Source organism: Rhinopithecus roxellana, chromosome 16 (assembly GCF_007565055.1).
Source record: "Rhinopithecus roxellana isolate Shanxi Qingling chromosome 16, ASM756505v1, whole genome shotgun sequence".
NCBI classification, from domain to species: Eukaryota; Metazoa; Chordata; class Mammalia; order Primates; family Cercopithecidae; genus Rhinopithecus; species Rhinopithecus roxellana.
This window is the reverse complement of record NC_044564.1, coordinates 32,440,356-32,457,477: the sequence shown is the minus strand read 5'-3', so window position 1 is coordinate 32,457,477 and position 17,122 is coordinate 32,440,356. Positions and strand designations below refer to the sequence as shown.

The window sequence follows — 17,122 nt, the reverse complement described above, 5'->3', positions numbered from 1 at the left end:
GACCTTGGTTGTTTGAAAGTTAAAATAAGAACTGAATTATAGCCGGGCGCGGTGACTCAAGCCTGTAATCCCAGCACTTTGGGAGGCTGAGACGGGCGGATCACAAGGTCAGGAGATCGAGACCATCCTGGCTAACACGGTGAAACCCCGTCTCTACTAAAAACTACAAAAAACTAGCCGGGCGAGGTGGTGGTGCCTGTAGTCCCAGCTACCCGGGAGGCTGAGGCAGGAGAATGGCGTGAACCCAGGAGGCGGAGCTTGCAGTGAGCTGACTTCTGGCCACAGCACTCCAGCCTGGGTGACAGAGCAAGACTCTGTCTCAAAAAAAAAAAAAAAAAAGAACGGAATTATAAATGGTAGTCGTATGCAGTTCTCTGTAGTTCCCTAGAACTATACTGTATGCTATCACCATTTTTAACGTGTTTTCCAACTTTCAGCATGAAGTGCCATAAATTCGTGCTTCAGGATTAAGATGTCCCTCCAGAACCAAGAGTCCCATGAGGCTGGAGGATCCCAGTATCTATGACATTAATTGTCAACAGCTCTGTAAATTTGTGAGTGAACATGATTTCTCACATATCTGTCAGGACTTTGGTTTGGTTTCTTGAGATTTTGTTGTAAGAAATGAATGTGAAAATGTGTGTGTGATGCCAGGTACAGCATAGCTGTATAATAATGATTAATGGAAGTAATTTTTGAATGTGTACTGTAGTGTCCTACTCTTCTGCATCTAGGACACTGTAGAGAAGCCCTTAGTCTGTCCAGAAAGCCCTGATTATCCTTCAGGTACTGATGCTGACAACTCATGGTTAGGAGACTCCTGTCTTTATGTCTAATGTTACCAGAGGTTCAACTGAGCTATATTCATTGCTGTTCTACTAGATTTTGAGATTATAGCTGTTTTGGATATCAGATTTTAATTGTCTCTGCCACGTATTGTGTTAATGGATGATCTTTTATCCTTCGGTGATTATCTCTGTTGTCATTTTCATGTCTTATATCCAGTCTGATCTGCTACCTAAAACTAAGTTCTCTTCATTCCATTTCCTTTCAGTTGACCTGCCCAAGATGGGACGTATGTGTATGTATATATATATATATATATATATATATATATATATATATATTTATTTATTTATTTATTTTATTTTTTGAGATGAGTCCCGCTCTGTCACCCAGACTAGAAGGCAGTGGCGTGATTTTTGGCTCACTGCAACTTCTCCTGGATTCAAGTGATTTTCAAGCCTCAGCCTCCCGAGTAACTGGGATTACAGGCGTGTGCCACGATGCCAGGCTAATTTTTGTATTTTCAGTGGAGATGGGGTTTCGCCATGTTGGCCAGGCTGATCTCAAATTCCTGACCTTAGATGATCCACCCACCTTGGCCTCCCAAAGTGTTGGGATTACAGTCATGAGCCACTGCACCCGCCCTCAGTGAGGCATATTTTAGCTTTGGGGAAGGGAATAATTTGAAATTGAAATACTCGGGAGTGCAGGCTACCTGTGTTTCGACTTCCTGATGTTTCTGTTCTTTTTTTTTTTTTTTTTTTTTGAGGCAGGATCTGGTTCTGCTGCCTAAAGCTGGAGTGCAGTGGCACGATCATAGCTCACTGCAGCCTCCAACTCCTGGACTCAAGCAGTCCTCCCATGTTGACCTCCCAAAGTGCTGAGGTTACAGGTGTAAACCACCACACCCAGCCCCTGCTGCAGCTTAAAAGTTCACAGTCAACTTTTAAAACTATTTTTATTAAAGTAGAGCATAGAAGAATACATATATCATAAATGTACAGGTTTGTGTTTTAGCCTAAAGATCAAGAAAGTAGAACATGATATGAACTCCCAAGAAGTCACTTGCAAACCTAAGGTTACCACTATTCTCGCTTTGGACACCATGGATTTTGTTCCCAACCCTTAACAAAAACAAAAAACTTCATATAAATGAAATCATACAATTTATCTTCATTTGTGATTGGCTTTTTTGCTCTGTGTTGAGGTATCCATGATGATATGTGGCAGTAGTTCATTTGTTGTCATTGGGAGTAATCTATTACATGACTGCACTATAGTTTATTCTACAGTTGAGGGACATTTGGATTGTTTTCAGTTTTTGGCTAATATGAGTAATGTTGGTTCGAATGTTCTTGATTTTATTTGTTGATGTATTTGTTGTGGACATGTAATTTGTTAAATAGTGGAATTGTTGGGTCATAGGATAAGCATATGTTCAACTTCCCTTGCAAAATGTTATTCTAAAATGTACTGATTTATACTTGTACCCACAGTGTGTGTGGTTTCCAGTTGCTCTGCATCCTCTGTAACACTCAGTCTTAAACTGAACCCTTCAGTGCATTTGTCACTGGTTTTAATTTAACGTTATCTGTGTTGTAATGTAAAGGATTTCATTTTTGTGAAATTCCTATTTCAATTTCTTGGCCATTTTTCAGTTGGGTTGTGTTGCTTGGTGATTTGTAGACATTTATGAAATCTGGATTTGAGCTGTGCTGGTTGTGTTGCAAATTGTCTCTTTAAGGGCTTATCTTTTTACTCTGCTAATGATAGTTCAGTATATGGTGCCCCTTTAAAACAATGGTTAGGTCTTTTTGTATCCCACTTAGGTCATCTTTTCCAGTTGATCAACACTTGATTTCTTGTTATCTTTTTGGTAGTTTAATTGCATGTGGTCACAGAGTACAACTTGGTAAGATTTTAATTTTTTGAAATATGCTGACTTTCTTTATGGCCCAGGATATGTAGCCGAATTTAGTAAAGGCACTTAAAAAGAATGCTTATTCTGCAGTTGTTGGATTTGGTGGTCTATGCATGCCCATTTAGGTCATAAGATAATTGTTCATATCTTTTCTGTTTTTACTAATTCATTTTTGCCCATTTAGTCTGTCAATTTCTCTGAGATAAATGTATCACATTGTTTATAATAGCCAAAAGGTAGAAACAACCCAAATGCCCATCACCTGATGAGTGGATAAACAAAATAGGTGGTATATCCATGCAATGGAATACTATTTGGCCATGGAAAGGGATGAAGTATTGACACATGCTATGACATGGGTGAATCTTGAAAACATGCCAAGTATAAGAAGCTAGTCACAAAGACCATATGTTATAATATTGCCTTTATATGAAATACTTCTATGGAGACAGAAAGTATAAATTACTGGTTTCTTATGGTTGGAAGTGATGAGGCATAGGTAGGTGATAGCTGTAGGGTATAGATTTTTTTTGAGGTAATGAAAATGTTCTGAAATTGACTAACACATATCTGTGAATACTCCAGAAACCATTGAATTGTATACTTTAAATGCGTAAATTATGTGGTATGAGTTATGTCTCCATAAAGCTTAAAAAATTCTATTGTTTTTGTGGGTATTTGAAAGGATGTAAGGAGAGATGCTTTTTTTTTTTTTTTTGAGACGGAGTTTCGCTGTCATCACCCAGGCTGGAGGGCAATGGCAGTCTCGGCTCACTGCAACCTCTGCCTCCCAGGTTCAAACGATTCTCCTGCCTCAGCCTCCTGAGTAGCTGGGATTACAAACACGCATCACCATGCCCAGCTAAGTTTTGTATTTTTAGTGGAGACGAGGTTTCACCATGTTGGCCAAGATGTTCTCGATCTCCTGACCTTGTGATCCGCCCGCCTCGGCCTCCCAAAGTGCTAGGATTACAGACATGAGCCACTGCGCCCGGCCAGATGCATGTCTTTAATCTAGCATCTTACCTTCAAATTCTAAAATGTGATAAAATGCTGTATAACTGTATGTTCAATAATTAAGTCATTTATTTCAGAATAACGAGGGATATCAAAGATTTTGGAAAGGATTTCTGAGTTTAAGGTTAAGAAACACAAATCTAGTTTTACCCTCATTTTGCATATGAAAAATAGTTAATCTGGATAGGTTTGTCTTTGAAGTCAAATCTAGGTTTGAATCCTAACTCCCAGTTTATTAGCTGTGTCAGTGTGGGGGGAAGGGAGACATCTGTAACCTCTTTTTCTGTGTCTAAAATAGGATTAAAATCTCTCTTCCTCACAAAATTGTTGAGTATTAAGAGAACTGGCATAGTAGTAGCTACCATTGATTGACTACTGCCTATATACCTGATGTTTGCATTTATATACATTCTCGTTTAATCCTTACAAACCATGTGTTCTGCCATTAATTATATTATTATTTCGGATGGCTACTAAAGGGAAAATGAGGTGTCTAATAATGGGAGGATAGTTAAATTATGACCTGTTTCTAGATATAGAATATCATGCAAATGGTGTTCTATGAAGATTTTCTCTTAGTTACTTGGAAATTGCTTGTCTTAGATAAAAGGATTATGTATCGTATGATTTCAAATAAAGGAAAGAAAATACAGATGGAAAAGTTTCAAAATATTTACTGAAGTATAGTTTTGTGTTATCTTTATGCTTTTTTTGGTATTTTTCAAAATGTTAGCAATGTGTATGGGAGTTGACAAAGGTAAAATAGATTTTTTAAAAACCAGTTGTTTACATTGGCTGTTGTAACTTGATTATGGAAAATTTTATTCATACACAAATGTAGAGTGTTAGGAACTTTCATGTACCTATCTCTGATTTTCAACAATGATACATAGCTTATCATGTTTTTTATATATGCCTTCCCTTCCTTGTCCCCATAAGATTTTTTAAATCTCAGATATTCTATCATTTAATGTCTTTCCATTTATCATGACAACCAGAAAAATGCCCCTATGTATTTCCAAAACACCTTCTTGGCAGCAGTTTCCTCATCTATTGAGATCCACTGCTGTGGGACAGTGAGGTAGAGTAGTTTGGAGATGTGATTCTTTTCTGAATTTGTACTGATTTCCTGAGCCAGTCTTTTAATGTAGATTCCTGGGCCCACTCTGAAGCTTTCCTATTTGGGCAGTCTGGTAAAACCTAAGCATACTGGTGATTTTGGTAAAGATCTGAGAATAGTATAAGTAAGTTTTTCTTTATAGCATGACGCTCTTTTCTCTTGTCTGATTTTATATGTCTGGTCCCCGGAAAGGCTTTCTTCAGGTTTTATTGGCTACTTTGTAGTCTTTCTTTAGTTTTCACTTACGGAAAGCCTTCTCTGACTTCCCTTTATGCTTCCTGTGGACTTCATGGTTTTACTTGACTCTCATTGGACTGTTCACCATCAGGGAAAGAGTTGTGTCTTTTATCTTTGATTTTCCATAGTACTGCTTGTTAATAAATATTGAATAAAATAAGTGGGAAGGATGGTCAGTATAATACAGATTAAGTATACCTTATCCAAAAGCTTTTTTTTTTTTTTTTTTTTTTTTAAAACAGACTTGGGACCAGAAGTGTCTCAGATTTCAGATTTTTTTTTTTGGAATGTTTGCGTTATATACTTACTGGTTTAGCATTCCTAATGTGAAAATCCAAAGTTTGAAATGCTCCTGTGAGCATTTCCTTTGAGTGTCATGGATGCTCAAAAAGTTTTGGATGTTTGTGCGTTTTAGATTTGGGGTATTTGCATTAGAGCTACTCCACCCCCAGGCCAAGAATATGAGATTGGCTGTGTATACTATATTCAACTAGAAAGAAAGGAACAGGACTGAAGATAGAAGTCTGAGGAATAGATTATTTTGGACGTAGTAAGAGCTAATTGTGGCTCGAACTAAATTTGGTCTCGACATAAAAAGAATAAGGATATTGGGAAGCAGTGCTTTGTTAGGCCTTAGCAGAGGATCGAACATAGGATATGTGCACTATAATAAGACCTTTGTGTTAGAGATGAAGTGATAATCATTTCTTACTAAGATCAAGATACTGACATAAGAAGAACGCATCTCTATATTGTTTGAATTGGGGAGTTTTTGTTTTGTTTTGTTTTTAGAGGCGGGAGGGATCTCGCTCTGTCACCCAGGCTGGAGTGCAGTGGTGTGATAATAGCTCACTGCAGCCTTGAACTCCTGGGCTCAAGCAGTCCTCCTGCCTCAGCTTCCTGGAACATTGGCATTATGGTGTTTGAACTGTAGTGTCTGTAGTAGAGGCCTCTATGAGGTACCTCTAGAAACTAGACTGTATGGTGCTGTGCAAACAACTGTAATACATACTTACTTTATTTTTATTTAGTTTAAGGAAGAAATCTCTAAACGTTTTAAATCGCATACTGACCAACTTGTGTTGATATTTGCTGGAAAAATTTTGAAAGATCAAGATACCTTGAGTCAGCATGGAATTCATGATGGACTTACTGTTCACCTTGTCATTAAAACACAAAACAGGTATGGTTTTGGAAGATATACAACTTAAAAATCGTGGATAAATGTTCATACTTCTAAAAGTAACTAGTGTTGGCTGTAAATTAGTTTCCCTGTCATTAATATTTAAACAGTTAAAATTCTTTCCTTGCTGTCGATAATGATTTTTTTTAAAAAAGTGATTCCATGTTAATGCTTATACGATTGTCAGATAACCATTTCATATTTTACAAGGTTCATTGGTATTTAGTTATTATACCTAAATTACTTGCATTAGAACAAGCAAGTTTTTAGCTTTTCTCTCTTTTTTTGAAACGGAGTCTCACTTTGTCGCCCAGGCTGGAGTGCAGTGGCGAGATCTTGGCTCACTGCAAGCTCTGCCTCCTGGGTTCATGCCATTCTCCTGCCTCAGCCTCCTGAGTAGCTGGGACTACAGGTGCCTGCCGCCACGCCCGGCTAATTTTTTGTATTTTTAGTAGAGACGGGGTGTCACCATGTTAGCCAGGATGGTCTCGATCTCCTGACCTCGTGATCTGCCCACCTCGGCCTCTCAAAGTGCTGGGATTACAGGCGTGAGCCACCGTGCCAGGCCCAGCTTTTCTTTTAGTAAGGAAATTTTTAGACAAAGATCGTGAGTGACTTATCTCCTTAGCAAACCACAAATTGATAATCATATATCATTAAGTCTAAGGAACTTTTTTTTTTTTTTTTTAAAGCGACAGAGTCATGCCGTGTTGCCCTGGCTGGGTTCAAGTGATGCGCCCATGTCAACCTGGGACCGTAGGTGTGTGCCACAGTGTCTAGCTGGCACCACCAGTTTTAAAGAGATACCTTTGTGTATCACTAAGAAAGAATACTGCTAACTGAATTGATGTTTTCTTGTCACTTAAAAGGTTTATTTTATACTTAGTGAAAGAGCTCCTTTAGACTTACATGGGTATGGAATTTTATCCTATCACTCTTGCATAACATACAAAGACTTAGTTGTCAGTGTCCATATTTTTTCATATAGTATCAAACTCTGTTCTGTCAAGAGTGTTGGTGGTGTAGCATTTCTTAAAAGAGCTCTCCAGGATTTTGTTCCAAGCCATTAACACTCATTCTGTAAGTTTTTATGCTGGTATTCACCAACAGCAAATACTTGCTTTACTCATTCAAAATATTCCTTCTATTTTGGTGCTATTCTGAATACATGGTAACTTCTCTCAGGGCCGATTAATGGTGTAATTTTTTTGAAGACACTTAATGTGGTAATTAAGCCTGTCACGTATGGTACAACAGTGTAGCCAGGCATTCAGTTGAAGTCATGTAGACTACATGTGCAGGAATGTAGTTGATGCCTGGCTGTCAGCAATTGGAAGACAGATCCTGATTTCAGAGATGTTAAAATGGAAAAATGTGTGCTTAGCCAAAGTCAGGGAAAGAAGCAATGCGTGAGATTCAAAACTCTTGTCTGGTATCATATGGAAAGGTTTTCTTTATTTTTAACTTTACTTTTTTTTTTTTTGAGACGGAATTTTGCTCTTGTCGCCCAGGCTGGAGTGCAGTGGCGCGATCTCGGTTCACTGCAACGTTTGCCTCCAGGTTCAAGTGATTCTCCTGCCTCAGCCTCCCAAGTAGCTGGAATTACAGGCATGTGCCATCACACCCGGCTAATTTTGTATTTTTAATAGAGATGGGGTTTCCCCATATTGGCCAGGCTGGTCATGGACGCCTGACCTCAGGTCAGGCCTCCCAAAGTGCTGGCTTTACAGGCGTGAGTCACCTTGCCTGGCTTATTTCCTTTTAGAGATAATACTATTTAATAGGCCAGGCACGGTGGCTCACGCCTGTAATCTGACCACTTTGGGAGGGTGAGGCAGGGGCATCACCTGAGGTCAAGAGTTCCAGAGCAACCTGGTCAACATGGTGAAACCCCATTTCTACTAAAAATACAAAAAAATAGCCCGGCACAGTGACGTGGACCTGTAGTCCCAGCTACTCAGGAGGCAGAGGCAGGACAATCGCTTGAACCTGGGAGGGGAGGTTACAGTGAGCCGAAATTGTGCCACTGCACCTCCAGCCTGGGTGACAGAGCAAGACTCTGTCTTTAAAAAAAAAAAAAAAAAAGTAATAATTATTAATCATATTGATTTGTTGGCTTTCTTTTGGTGAAGTCTCTCACTTTTTATTATTTTCAAGAATTTCACAGGCCTGAGTAAAACTGGCTCATAACCCTCAAGAACAAGAAGGGGAGAGATAAAAAAGTTGTAGGTTTTTTTTTGTTTGTTTGTTTGTTTTTAAAGAGTCTCGCTCTGTTGCCCAGGCTGGAGTGCAGTGGTGCAATCTTGGTACAGCCACCTCCTGGGTTCAAGCAGTCCTCCTTCCTCAGTCTCCTGAGTAGCTGGGATTACAGGCATGCGCCACCACTCCTGGCTAATTTTTGTATTTTTAGTAGAGACAGGGTTTTACCATGTTGGCCAGGCTGGTCTTGAACTCCTGACCTCAGGTGATCACCTACCTTGGCCTCCCAAAGTGCTGGGATTACAGGCGTGAACCACCACACCTGGCCAAGATAAAGAAGTTTTTTATAAAGTCAAACTTTGTGGGTGTAACTGGTCACTGACTTCCCTCTTATGAAATAACCTGTCTCCCTCTCTTACATAAGCAATATGATTAAAACTAATGAAATATTTATGTACGTTATACTCAGAGAGGGGGGGCAATTGCAGCATATTTTGCATTTTGTAGGATTTTATTTTATTTTGTACTTTTTGTTCCTAACGCTTAGTTTTCTCAGGCTTTTTACTAAGTGATAATAATATGATTTGGTCTGAGAGTTTACTCTTTATTTCTAGATGTCAGCATTTCAGTGATTCTTTTAAAAATAATCAGCTCTACTGCTTACTCTGTGATTAATTATTTTCCCTAGGCCTCAGGATCATTCAGCTCAGCAAACAAATACCGCTGGAAGCAATGTTACCACATCATCAACTCCTAATAGTAACTCGACGTCTGGTTCTGCTACTAGCAACCCTTTTGGTTTAGGTAAGTGTCTTTAGTCATCCCAATAGGGATGGGAAAAAATACTCCTTTCCCTTCCTGGGTAGTTTCAGATAAAATGAGAAAATAAAACGTTATGTCACTTTAACAACAAAAATTTAAAAAAATAACTTATATATTCCTATAATTGTAGATATTAAGGAAATAGGTAGGGATATGGATATTCTTACCTATCAGTTGGTGCCTTTCTTTTTAATAATGAAAGAGATGTAGTGTGTGTATACCTGATCTGACTACCACATAATTTCGTATGAATAAGATTAGCTGGTTATTTATTTATTTATTTATTTGAGACGGAATCTCGCTCTGTTAGCTGGTTATTAATCATAAGCCAGCGTCCCTGAATCATAATTTTTTCATTAGGAAAAGGAAGGAATCAGACTGCATTAGTTATTTTGTAACTGTCCTGAACACATGGAAAGGGGTCTGGGAAGCCAGCCTAGCCTAAAACTGCTTTTGCTTTTCTTATATTAGTTTTGTTTTACTTTTTAAGAGAGGCAGGATCTTGCTCAGTCACTGAGGCTAGAGTGCAGTGGTGCCATCATAGCTCACTGCAGCCTCAGACTCCTGGCTTATGGCGTCCTGCCTTGGCGTCCCAAAATGCTGGGGTTACAGATGTGAGCCACTGTGCCTGGCCTGTGTTAGATTTATATATTGAGGTTCTGTGGAAGAGTTTTTTTTTTTTTTGAGACAGAATCTTGCTCTGTTGCCCAGGCTGTAGTGCAGTGGTGCGATCTCGGCTCACTGCAACCTCCGCCTCCCGGGTTCAAGCGATTCTCCTGCCTCAGCCTCCCGAGTAGCTGGGATTACAGGAGTGTGCCACCACGCCCGGCTAATTTGTTTGTATTTTTAGTAGAGATAGGATTTCACCGTGTTAGCTCAGATGGTCTAGATCTCCAGACCGTGTGATCTGCCGAAGTGCTGTTATCCATTATCTTTTGATAATAGCTAGCCAAACTCAGTGGCTTATTACATCAAAGCTTCATTTCTTGCTACATTTTTCTGCATGCTACTTGCTTTTTACTGGTTTGTAAGGTGCCCATACCCATGTAAGTCTAAAGGAGCTCTTTCACTAAGTGTAAAATAAACCTTTTAAGTGACAAGAAAACATCAATTCAGTTAGCAGTATTCTTTCTTAGTGATACACAAAGGTCAGGAGATTGAGACCATCCTGACTAACACGGTGACACCCCGTCTCTACTAAAAATACAAAAAATTAGCCGGGCATGGCGGTGTAATGAAAGTCAAGGTAATGAAAGTCATTTTTCATTCTGCTGTATTATAGCTCTACTGTTTGGAACATGGCAGAAGAGGCAGCTAAAGGGTTTTAAGTTGAACCTGCTATACTTTGACCAGAAGTGGCACATACCATTTCTTGTAGTCCTTTGTCATTTCACATAGGCCTGTCCAAGTGCAAAAGAAATAATAAGGGTGCAAAATGGAAATGTTTGGTGAGCACTGCAATCTGCTACTGTAGTTAGTCATACTGAAGTTTTTGTGGTTTCAAGAATGCATTAATACATTTATCTCTGCTTTTTGTGTATAGTGTTCATTGTGCCTAGTATTCAGTCCCCCTCCTAACCTTCTTTACGTTTCCTTGCCAAAGTATTTATGCTTCAGACTCATTAAGTGTCGTCTCTTCTTCTGAAAGTAGCCATTCCACTTAGGTTATATTACCATAATATCCTGTGAATATTCTTTACTGAAGTACTTAACATCTGTGTAGACATTTATTTTCTTGTCTGTCTTTCCCACTAGATTGAGTTCTGAGAATGTCTTTCTCTTTGCCTTATTCTCAATACATGTGTAGCACAGTCTCTGGCATATATAAAAAGTGCTCAGTAAGTGAGGACTGAATGCATTTGGTTGGTTATGTAATTTTACAAAGTAAACACTTTGTGATTACCAAAGTAAGCACTTGGTCATCCTGTTGCTCTGTTAGGTTTCTCCTTGGTTTAAGTCCTCCAAAGAGGAATCTATTTCCAGGTGTTCCCTGGCTTTTCTGTATCCTTGATTGGCAGTATCAGCCCTCTTGTGCCCAGAGTTTATAGGTGAATTCTGCTTCCTGTTAATAGAACTTAAACTAGTCCTTTGGAAAGATTATTAGAAGTATAGTCTGGTGTGTGTATTTATTATTTCTTCCTTTAGCTGGCATATTCTGGAGTGTTTTTTTCTGACACCAGCCAATTGTTTAACACCAGCTCTGTGTCCAAGATTCAGTTTCTTTTCTGATACTACCTACCTACAGTTAGTATCCGATCTCACAAGTTAGCAGACTTAGTCCTGCAAGATTGCCCCTACTTCAGATACTAGTCACAAGTTCTAGGCCACCTGTACTTCTGACTGACCAGTTCTAAATTGGGGGTTCCCCTGACCTCCTCCTCAGGTTCAATAATTGCTAGAATGGCTCCTGGAACTCAAAAAAACACTTATACATTTACCTGCTTATTATAAAGGATACAACTCAGAAACAGACAAATCTTGAAAGAGAATTATAAGGGCACAAGGTATGTGGGGGTTGGAAGTTCAGCTCAGAGGTTCCAGGTCCCCTCAGCGCACAACTCTCCTAACACTCAGATGTGCTTTTCATGTTGAGTTTTCTTAATCTTATTGTTCAAGAATTTGCATAGAGCTCTATCTCCAGCTCCCTTCCCTCACTTTCTTGGTGGGTGGGGCTGAAAGTTTCAGCCCTTTAATCACTTTATCTTTCTGGTGACCAGCTCCTTTCTGAGGCTATCTAGGGGCCTAAGTCACTTCATTAGCATAATTATCAAAAAGGGCTTGTAATGAATAATAAAAAGAGATACTCCTGTCACTCAGAAAATTCCAAAGGTTTTAGTAACTCAGGATCAAGGAGAAAGACCAAATGTATTTATGTATTATACTACACACATGAAAATATATTTTGTTGATTTTATTACTTAAATTTAATAACCAAAGTGTAAATTTTTGGCTAATTTCAATGATAGGAATTAAATATTAGTAATCGGTATTCGATTTGTTTTTAAATGATTTCTTGTGGTAGACTGTTGGGTCAACTAATACTTTTTTGCATCTTCATAGTTTATGTCATGTTAATGATACATTTTCTGACTTTGATTTGTATGTTTTTGCCCTTTGTCTTCTTAGGTGGCCTTGGGGGACTTGCAGGTCTGAGTAGCTTGGGTTTGAATACTACCAACTTCTCTGAACTGCAGAGTCAGATGCAGCGACAACTTTTGTCTAACCCTGAAATGATGGTCCAGATCATGGAAAATCCCTTTGTTCAGAGCATGCTCTCAAATCCTGACCTGATGAGACAATTAATTATGGCCAATCCACAAATGCAGCAGTTGATACAGAGAAATCCAGAAATCAGTCATATGTTGAATAATCCAGATATAATGAGACAAGTATGTGGAAAGTTCTTTCAATTTGTTTAGCTAAAAAATGATGTATTTGTTATTTAATTTTCTGTGATTAACGAGATTGTCTTATATGTATGGTTAAGCTAAAGAGAGAAATCCTTATCTTTGTTTAAGAAAACTCAACAAAGCCCTAATTTGGCTATTTGAACTCTGAATTTTCTGTTAAATTGAGGGATCTTTGTAAATAGTTTATTTTAAAGGCTTAAGAATCAAAAAGTCCAATGTTGGAGATGGGAAATTCACTCATAACAAAGTGCTTCCTTCTTTATATTATTTGAATGCTAAGTTCCTTTTTTGAGGTGAAATACACCAGGGATTATTTAAAATAATCTCCTGCCTTGTATATTGAATACAAAATTGCAACGACTCTAAAGCTTTAATTGGTTTTTATTTGTGATTCTAGAATCAGACCACACCTCATTTTATAAAATAGAGTGTTCCCATGAGCTGAGCAGAAGAGGTCGGCTTTATAGGCATAAAAGGGCTGAAGAAAGCAAAAACGAACAAAAAGCAGGATGGGTCATTTCAAAGTTACTTTCCTAATAGGGTTAAAATGGAAGGAACTCTTTCTTGTTACAGTGACTCACGTTGACTGCAGCTTACTGTGGTTTTGAGGGGGAAACTGGCCCTTTTCATAGTTGACTTGATTACATGGCACTTGGCACAAGTGGCTCCATTTTGGTTTGGTCTGGTCTGCTGGGGCATAGTGCAGGAGGCTGGTCCAAAACAGTGGCCTCCCATAAACGTTGTTTAATGGTAGTTAATAAAGTAAGTCATGTAATTCATGTGTATTTCAATGCCTTTTTTTTCTTTTTTAATTTTTTCGGAAATCTTTTTCTTAGACGTTGGAACTTGCCAGAAATCCAGCAATGATGCAGGAAATGATGAGGAACCAGGACCGAGCCTTGAGCAACCTAGAAAGCATCCCGGGGGGATATAATGCTTTAAGGCGCATGTACACAGATATTCAGGAACCAATGCTGAGTGCTGCACAAGAGCAGGTGATCCACTGGCTCCAAGGTTCAGGCCAAGGAGTAGCTTCTGTTTTAACACAAATATGTGTATGACTGAGGGTAGCTTTTATATGAGGAATGTGGTTTTCAGTTTTTAAAAAGTGTAGTGGCCGGGCACGGTGGCTCATGCCTGTAATCCCAGCACTTTGGGAGGCTGAGGCGGGCGGATCCCGAGGTCAGGAGCTCGAGACCATCCTGGCTAACATGGTGAAACCCCGTCTCTACTAAAAATACAAAAAATTAGCTGGGCGTGGTGGTGGGCACCTGTAGTCCCAGCTACTTGGGAGGCTGAGGCAGGAGAATGGTGTGAACCCGGGAGGCGGAGCTTGCAGTGAGCCGAGATCGCACCACTGCACTCCAGCCTGGGTGACAGAGCAAGACCCTGTCTCAAAAAAAAAAAAAAAAAAAGTTTCATGTCTTATTTAAAACAAAAGTTTATTATTTGTGATTTTTGTGTCTTTATTACAGTTTGGTGGTAATCCATTTGCTTCCTTGGTGAGCAATACATCCTCTGGTGAAGGTAGTCAACCTTCCCGTACAGAAAATAGAGATCCACTACCCAATCCATGGGCTCCACAGACTTCCCAGAGTTCATCAGCTTCCAGCGGCACTGCCAGCACTGTGGGTGGCACTACTGGTAGTGCTGCCAGTGGCACTGCTGGGCAGAGTACTACTGCGCCAAATTTGGTGCCTGGAGTAGGAGGTATGCTTGTAACAACTCAGGGTTTTTTCTTTGTTGTCCTCACTTACATAATTAAAATACTGTTTATACTCTTATTCTTTCTGCTTTTGTGTATGTGTATGGTGAGTATCTTTTATAAACAACCTTTTTCATGTTGCTTTTTTTTTTTTTTTGAGATAGAGCTTCACTCTTACTGCCCAGGCTAGAGTGCAATGGCACAATCTTGGCTCACTGCAGCCTCCACCTCCTGGGTTCAAGCGATTCTTCTGCCTCAGCCTCCTGAGTAGCTGGGATTATAGGCGCCCACCACGACGCCTGGCTAATTTTGTATTTTTAGTAGAGATGGAGTTTCTCCATGTTGGTCAGACTGGTCTTGAACTCCTGACCTCAGGTGATCCGCCTGCGTCAGCCTCCCAAATTGGTGGGATTATAGGCGTGAGCCACTGCGCCTGGTCACATTTTTTTTTTTTTTAAAGGAAGCTTTAAATGTAGAGAGAACACTTAGTTACCTGTGTGGTTGTTACTAGAGCACATGTTTGCTGTCTTTAGCCTGGTTTTGTATTTTTAGATCAGTAGATTGTCAAGCACGCGTCTTGAGGTCAAGGCTATGCTGGCTGCATCAGAGCACCTGCCAGATTTATTAAAAATCAGATTCCCAGATCTTACCCTCAGACTTTGTGGAACCGAATTTTTCATAGTGGGGTTAAGATCTGTGTTTGTGTAAAGCAGATTCTTATGTGTGAACAGGTTAGAAATTTACTTTTGGTCACTTTTCTGTAGACTGGACTCAGTAATAGATGTCTTCCTTTCAGCTGTTCAGATACTACATGCTGATGTTTTGTCCATGAATTAGGTCCAAGATCATTAGCCATAGTGACAGTTTTGGTCCTAATGCTTGGCATATAAGTAGGAAGAAATGAGGCATGGGAACACTTCCCTAAGATGAGACAGACTGGGTATGTTTTAAAAGTTGCCTGTACTTTGGCAGAGAAAGTGGAAAGATGAGGTGCTGAATGAAGAATTTTTAAAAATTCATTCCTGAAAGAAGAATCAGAATGAGAAGAGTAATTAATGATCACAGTTGATATATATTCTTTTATAGAATACAGTGGATATCTTGAGATTTATGTATATAATACAGTTTTTGTAAAATCTGAATACCATTTTAAAATCAATAAAAAATAATCTGTTCTATATTCTACTTAATCCTTGCTTGATACTTACTAACAATTTTTTGAGAGGGTTGCATTGTTCTTACTTTAAAGGATATAGAGCAGGCAAAGATTTAATCATATTTCCTGACTGGTTAGGCTATTGTTTTCTTTCCCTTTACCATGATTGTCTACAGTAATAACTTTTGTCTAAAAAACCAAAAACCAAAAATCAGTTTTGCAACCTTTTACTCAGATATTTAATGGTTTGATACTTTTAACATTTCATGTTAATACTTCCATCAAGGGAAAACAAGAAATAGCAAGAATGAACTTTCTGTGCTGTGGCCTATCAGATTGTCATCATATTTGTACAGTATTATGATTCTTACTCAACTGTGACATTTGATGCATATATATACACACATATACATGTAAAGATGAAATTCTTGACTCTTCTTTGGTCCTGTAAGCACTTACTCTAGAATGTAAGGAAGTGTTAGAACAGGAGTTGACAGATTTTTCATGTGAAGGGTCAGATAATACTTTAGGTATTGCTGGCCAAGAGGCAAAATGGAGAATATTACATCAAGAGAAATAACAAATTTCTACAAATTTTTTAATTGACAAAATAAAAAATTTGGTAATATTTAGTTACAATATTTTCCTTATATCTACTGATAAGAAGAATGGGACTTCTTTGGGGGAATAACATTTTGCTTAATTGGGGTTCAGTGTTCTGTTTACCAAAATTGCAAAGTTCATCTGTTAATTACGTAATGAGACTTGACTGACTTTATTCAAAATACATACTCATTCCAAAAGCATTTGATTTTAATAGCGTATTTATCAGTTTGGAAGGCATTTATAGAATTCCATTAGATAATGTTGTTTTTAACATGCCATTACATTCAGATTAATCACTTCAAAGTGAAGGTTAGATAGTAGCTCCTCAGTTGCACAGTTAAGTGAATTTTGAAATGTGAATTGCCTTTGCTTTTGCATTGAGTTCTGAAAAATGTTGCTGGTAGTATGAGCTCAAAAGTAAATATGCACATTTGTGAGAATGGAGATCTTGTTTCTCTTGATTTTTTTTTTTTTTTTTTGACAACATAGGAAGTCTGTAAAGCACCTTGACATTAGTTGTGATTCAAACAATTTTAGTTGTCAAAATGACTTTAGTATGATCACACATGAATGCTGTTTTGCTTTGTAGTTGTAGGTTGAATTCATGGAGAAGCATTACGAAGTGTCTAAGAAAAACGAATTCATATAGTAATTCAATGTTTGGTTGTTGGTAGGTTGACAGGGTGGTGGTTCTCATTTACCAAAATTTTAATCTTTGGCGTGAGCTGATAGAATAATGCAATGAAACTTTACCTCTGCTAAGTCACCATCAACCTTTTGTGTGGTTAGGCATGTCAGAATATTGAGCTATTGATAATAAAAGTAATGAAGTTGACTATGGTTAAGTTCAAAGGAGTGAACAATGCTCCTCATTGATACTCCTGGTTCAGTAGTATGTGATCTCCTGGTTCAAGATAGATCAAAATATTTTCCAGAGTAGCTCCTGATGAATAAGACAGT

The 17,122-nt window shown here is 38.6% G+C and overlaps 1 protein-coding gene across 2 annotated transcripts in view; it reads left to right on the top strand.

Annotated features, from left to right (window-relative positions):
• Nucleotides 1-17,122, top strand: part of UBQLN1 (ubiquilin 1) — a 48,335-nt gene that overhangs the window by 16,243 nt on the left and 14,970 nt on the right. For both annotated transcript variants that reach the window (XM_010384026.2, XM_010384027.2), the window contains exons 2-6: nt 6,113-6,264; nt 9,152-9,267; nt 12,412-12,674; nt 13,532-13,690; nt 14,171-14,405. In XM_010384026.2, the coding sequence (XP_010382328.1) occupies nt 6,113-6,264; nt 9,152-9,267; nt 12,412-12,674; nt 13,532-13,690; nt 14,171-14,405 (925 nt within the window). The remainder of the gene's footprint in view (nt 1-6,112; nt 6,265-9,151; nt 9,268-12,411; nt 12,675-13,531; nt 13,691-14,170; nt 14,406-17,122) is intronic.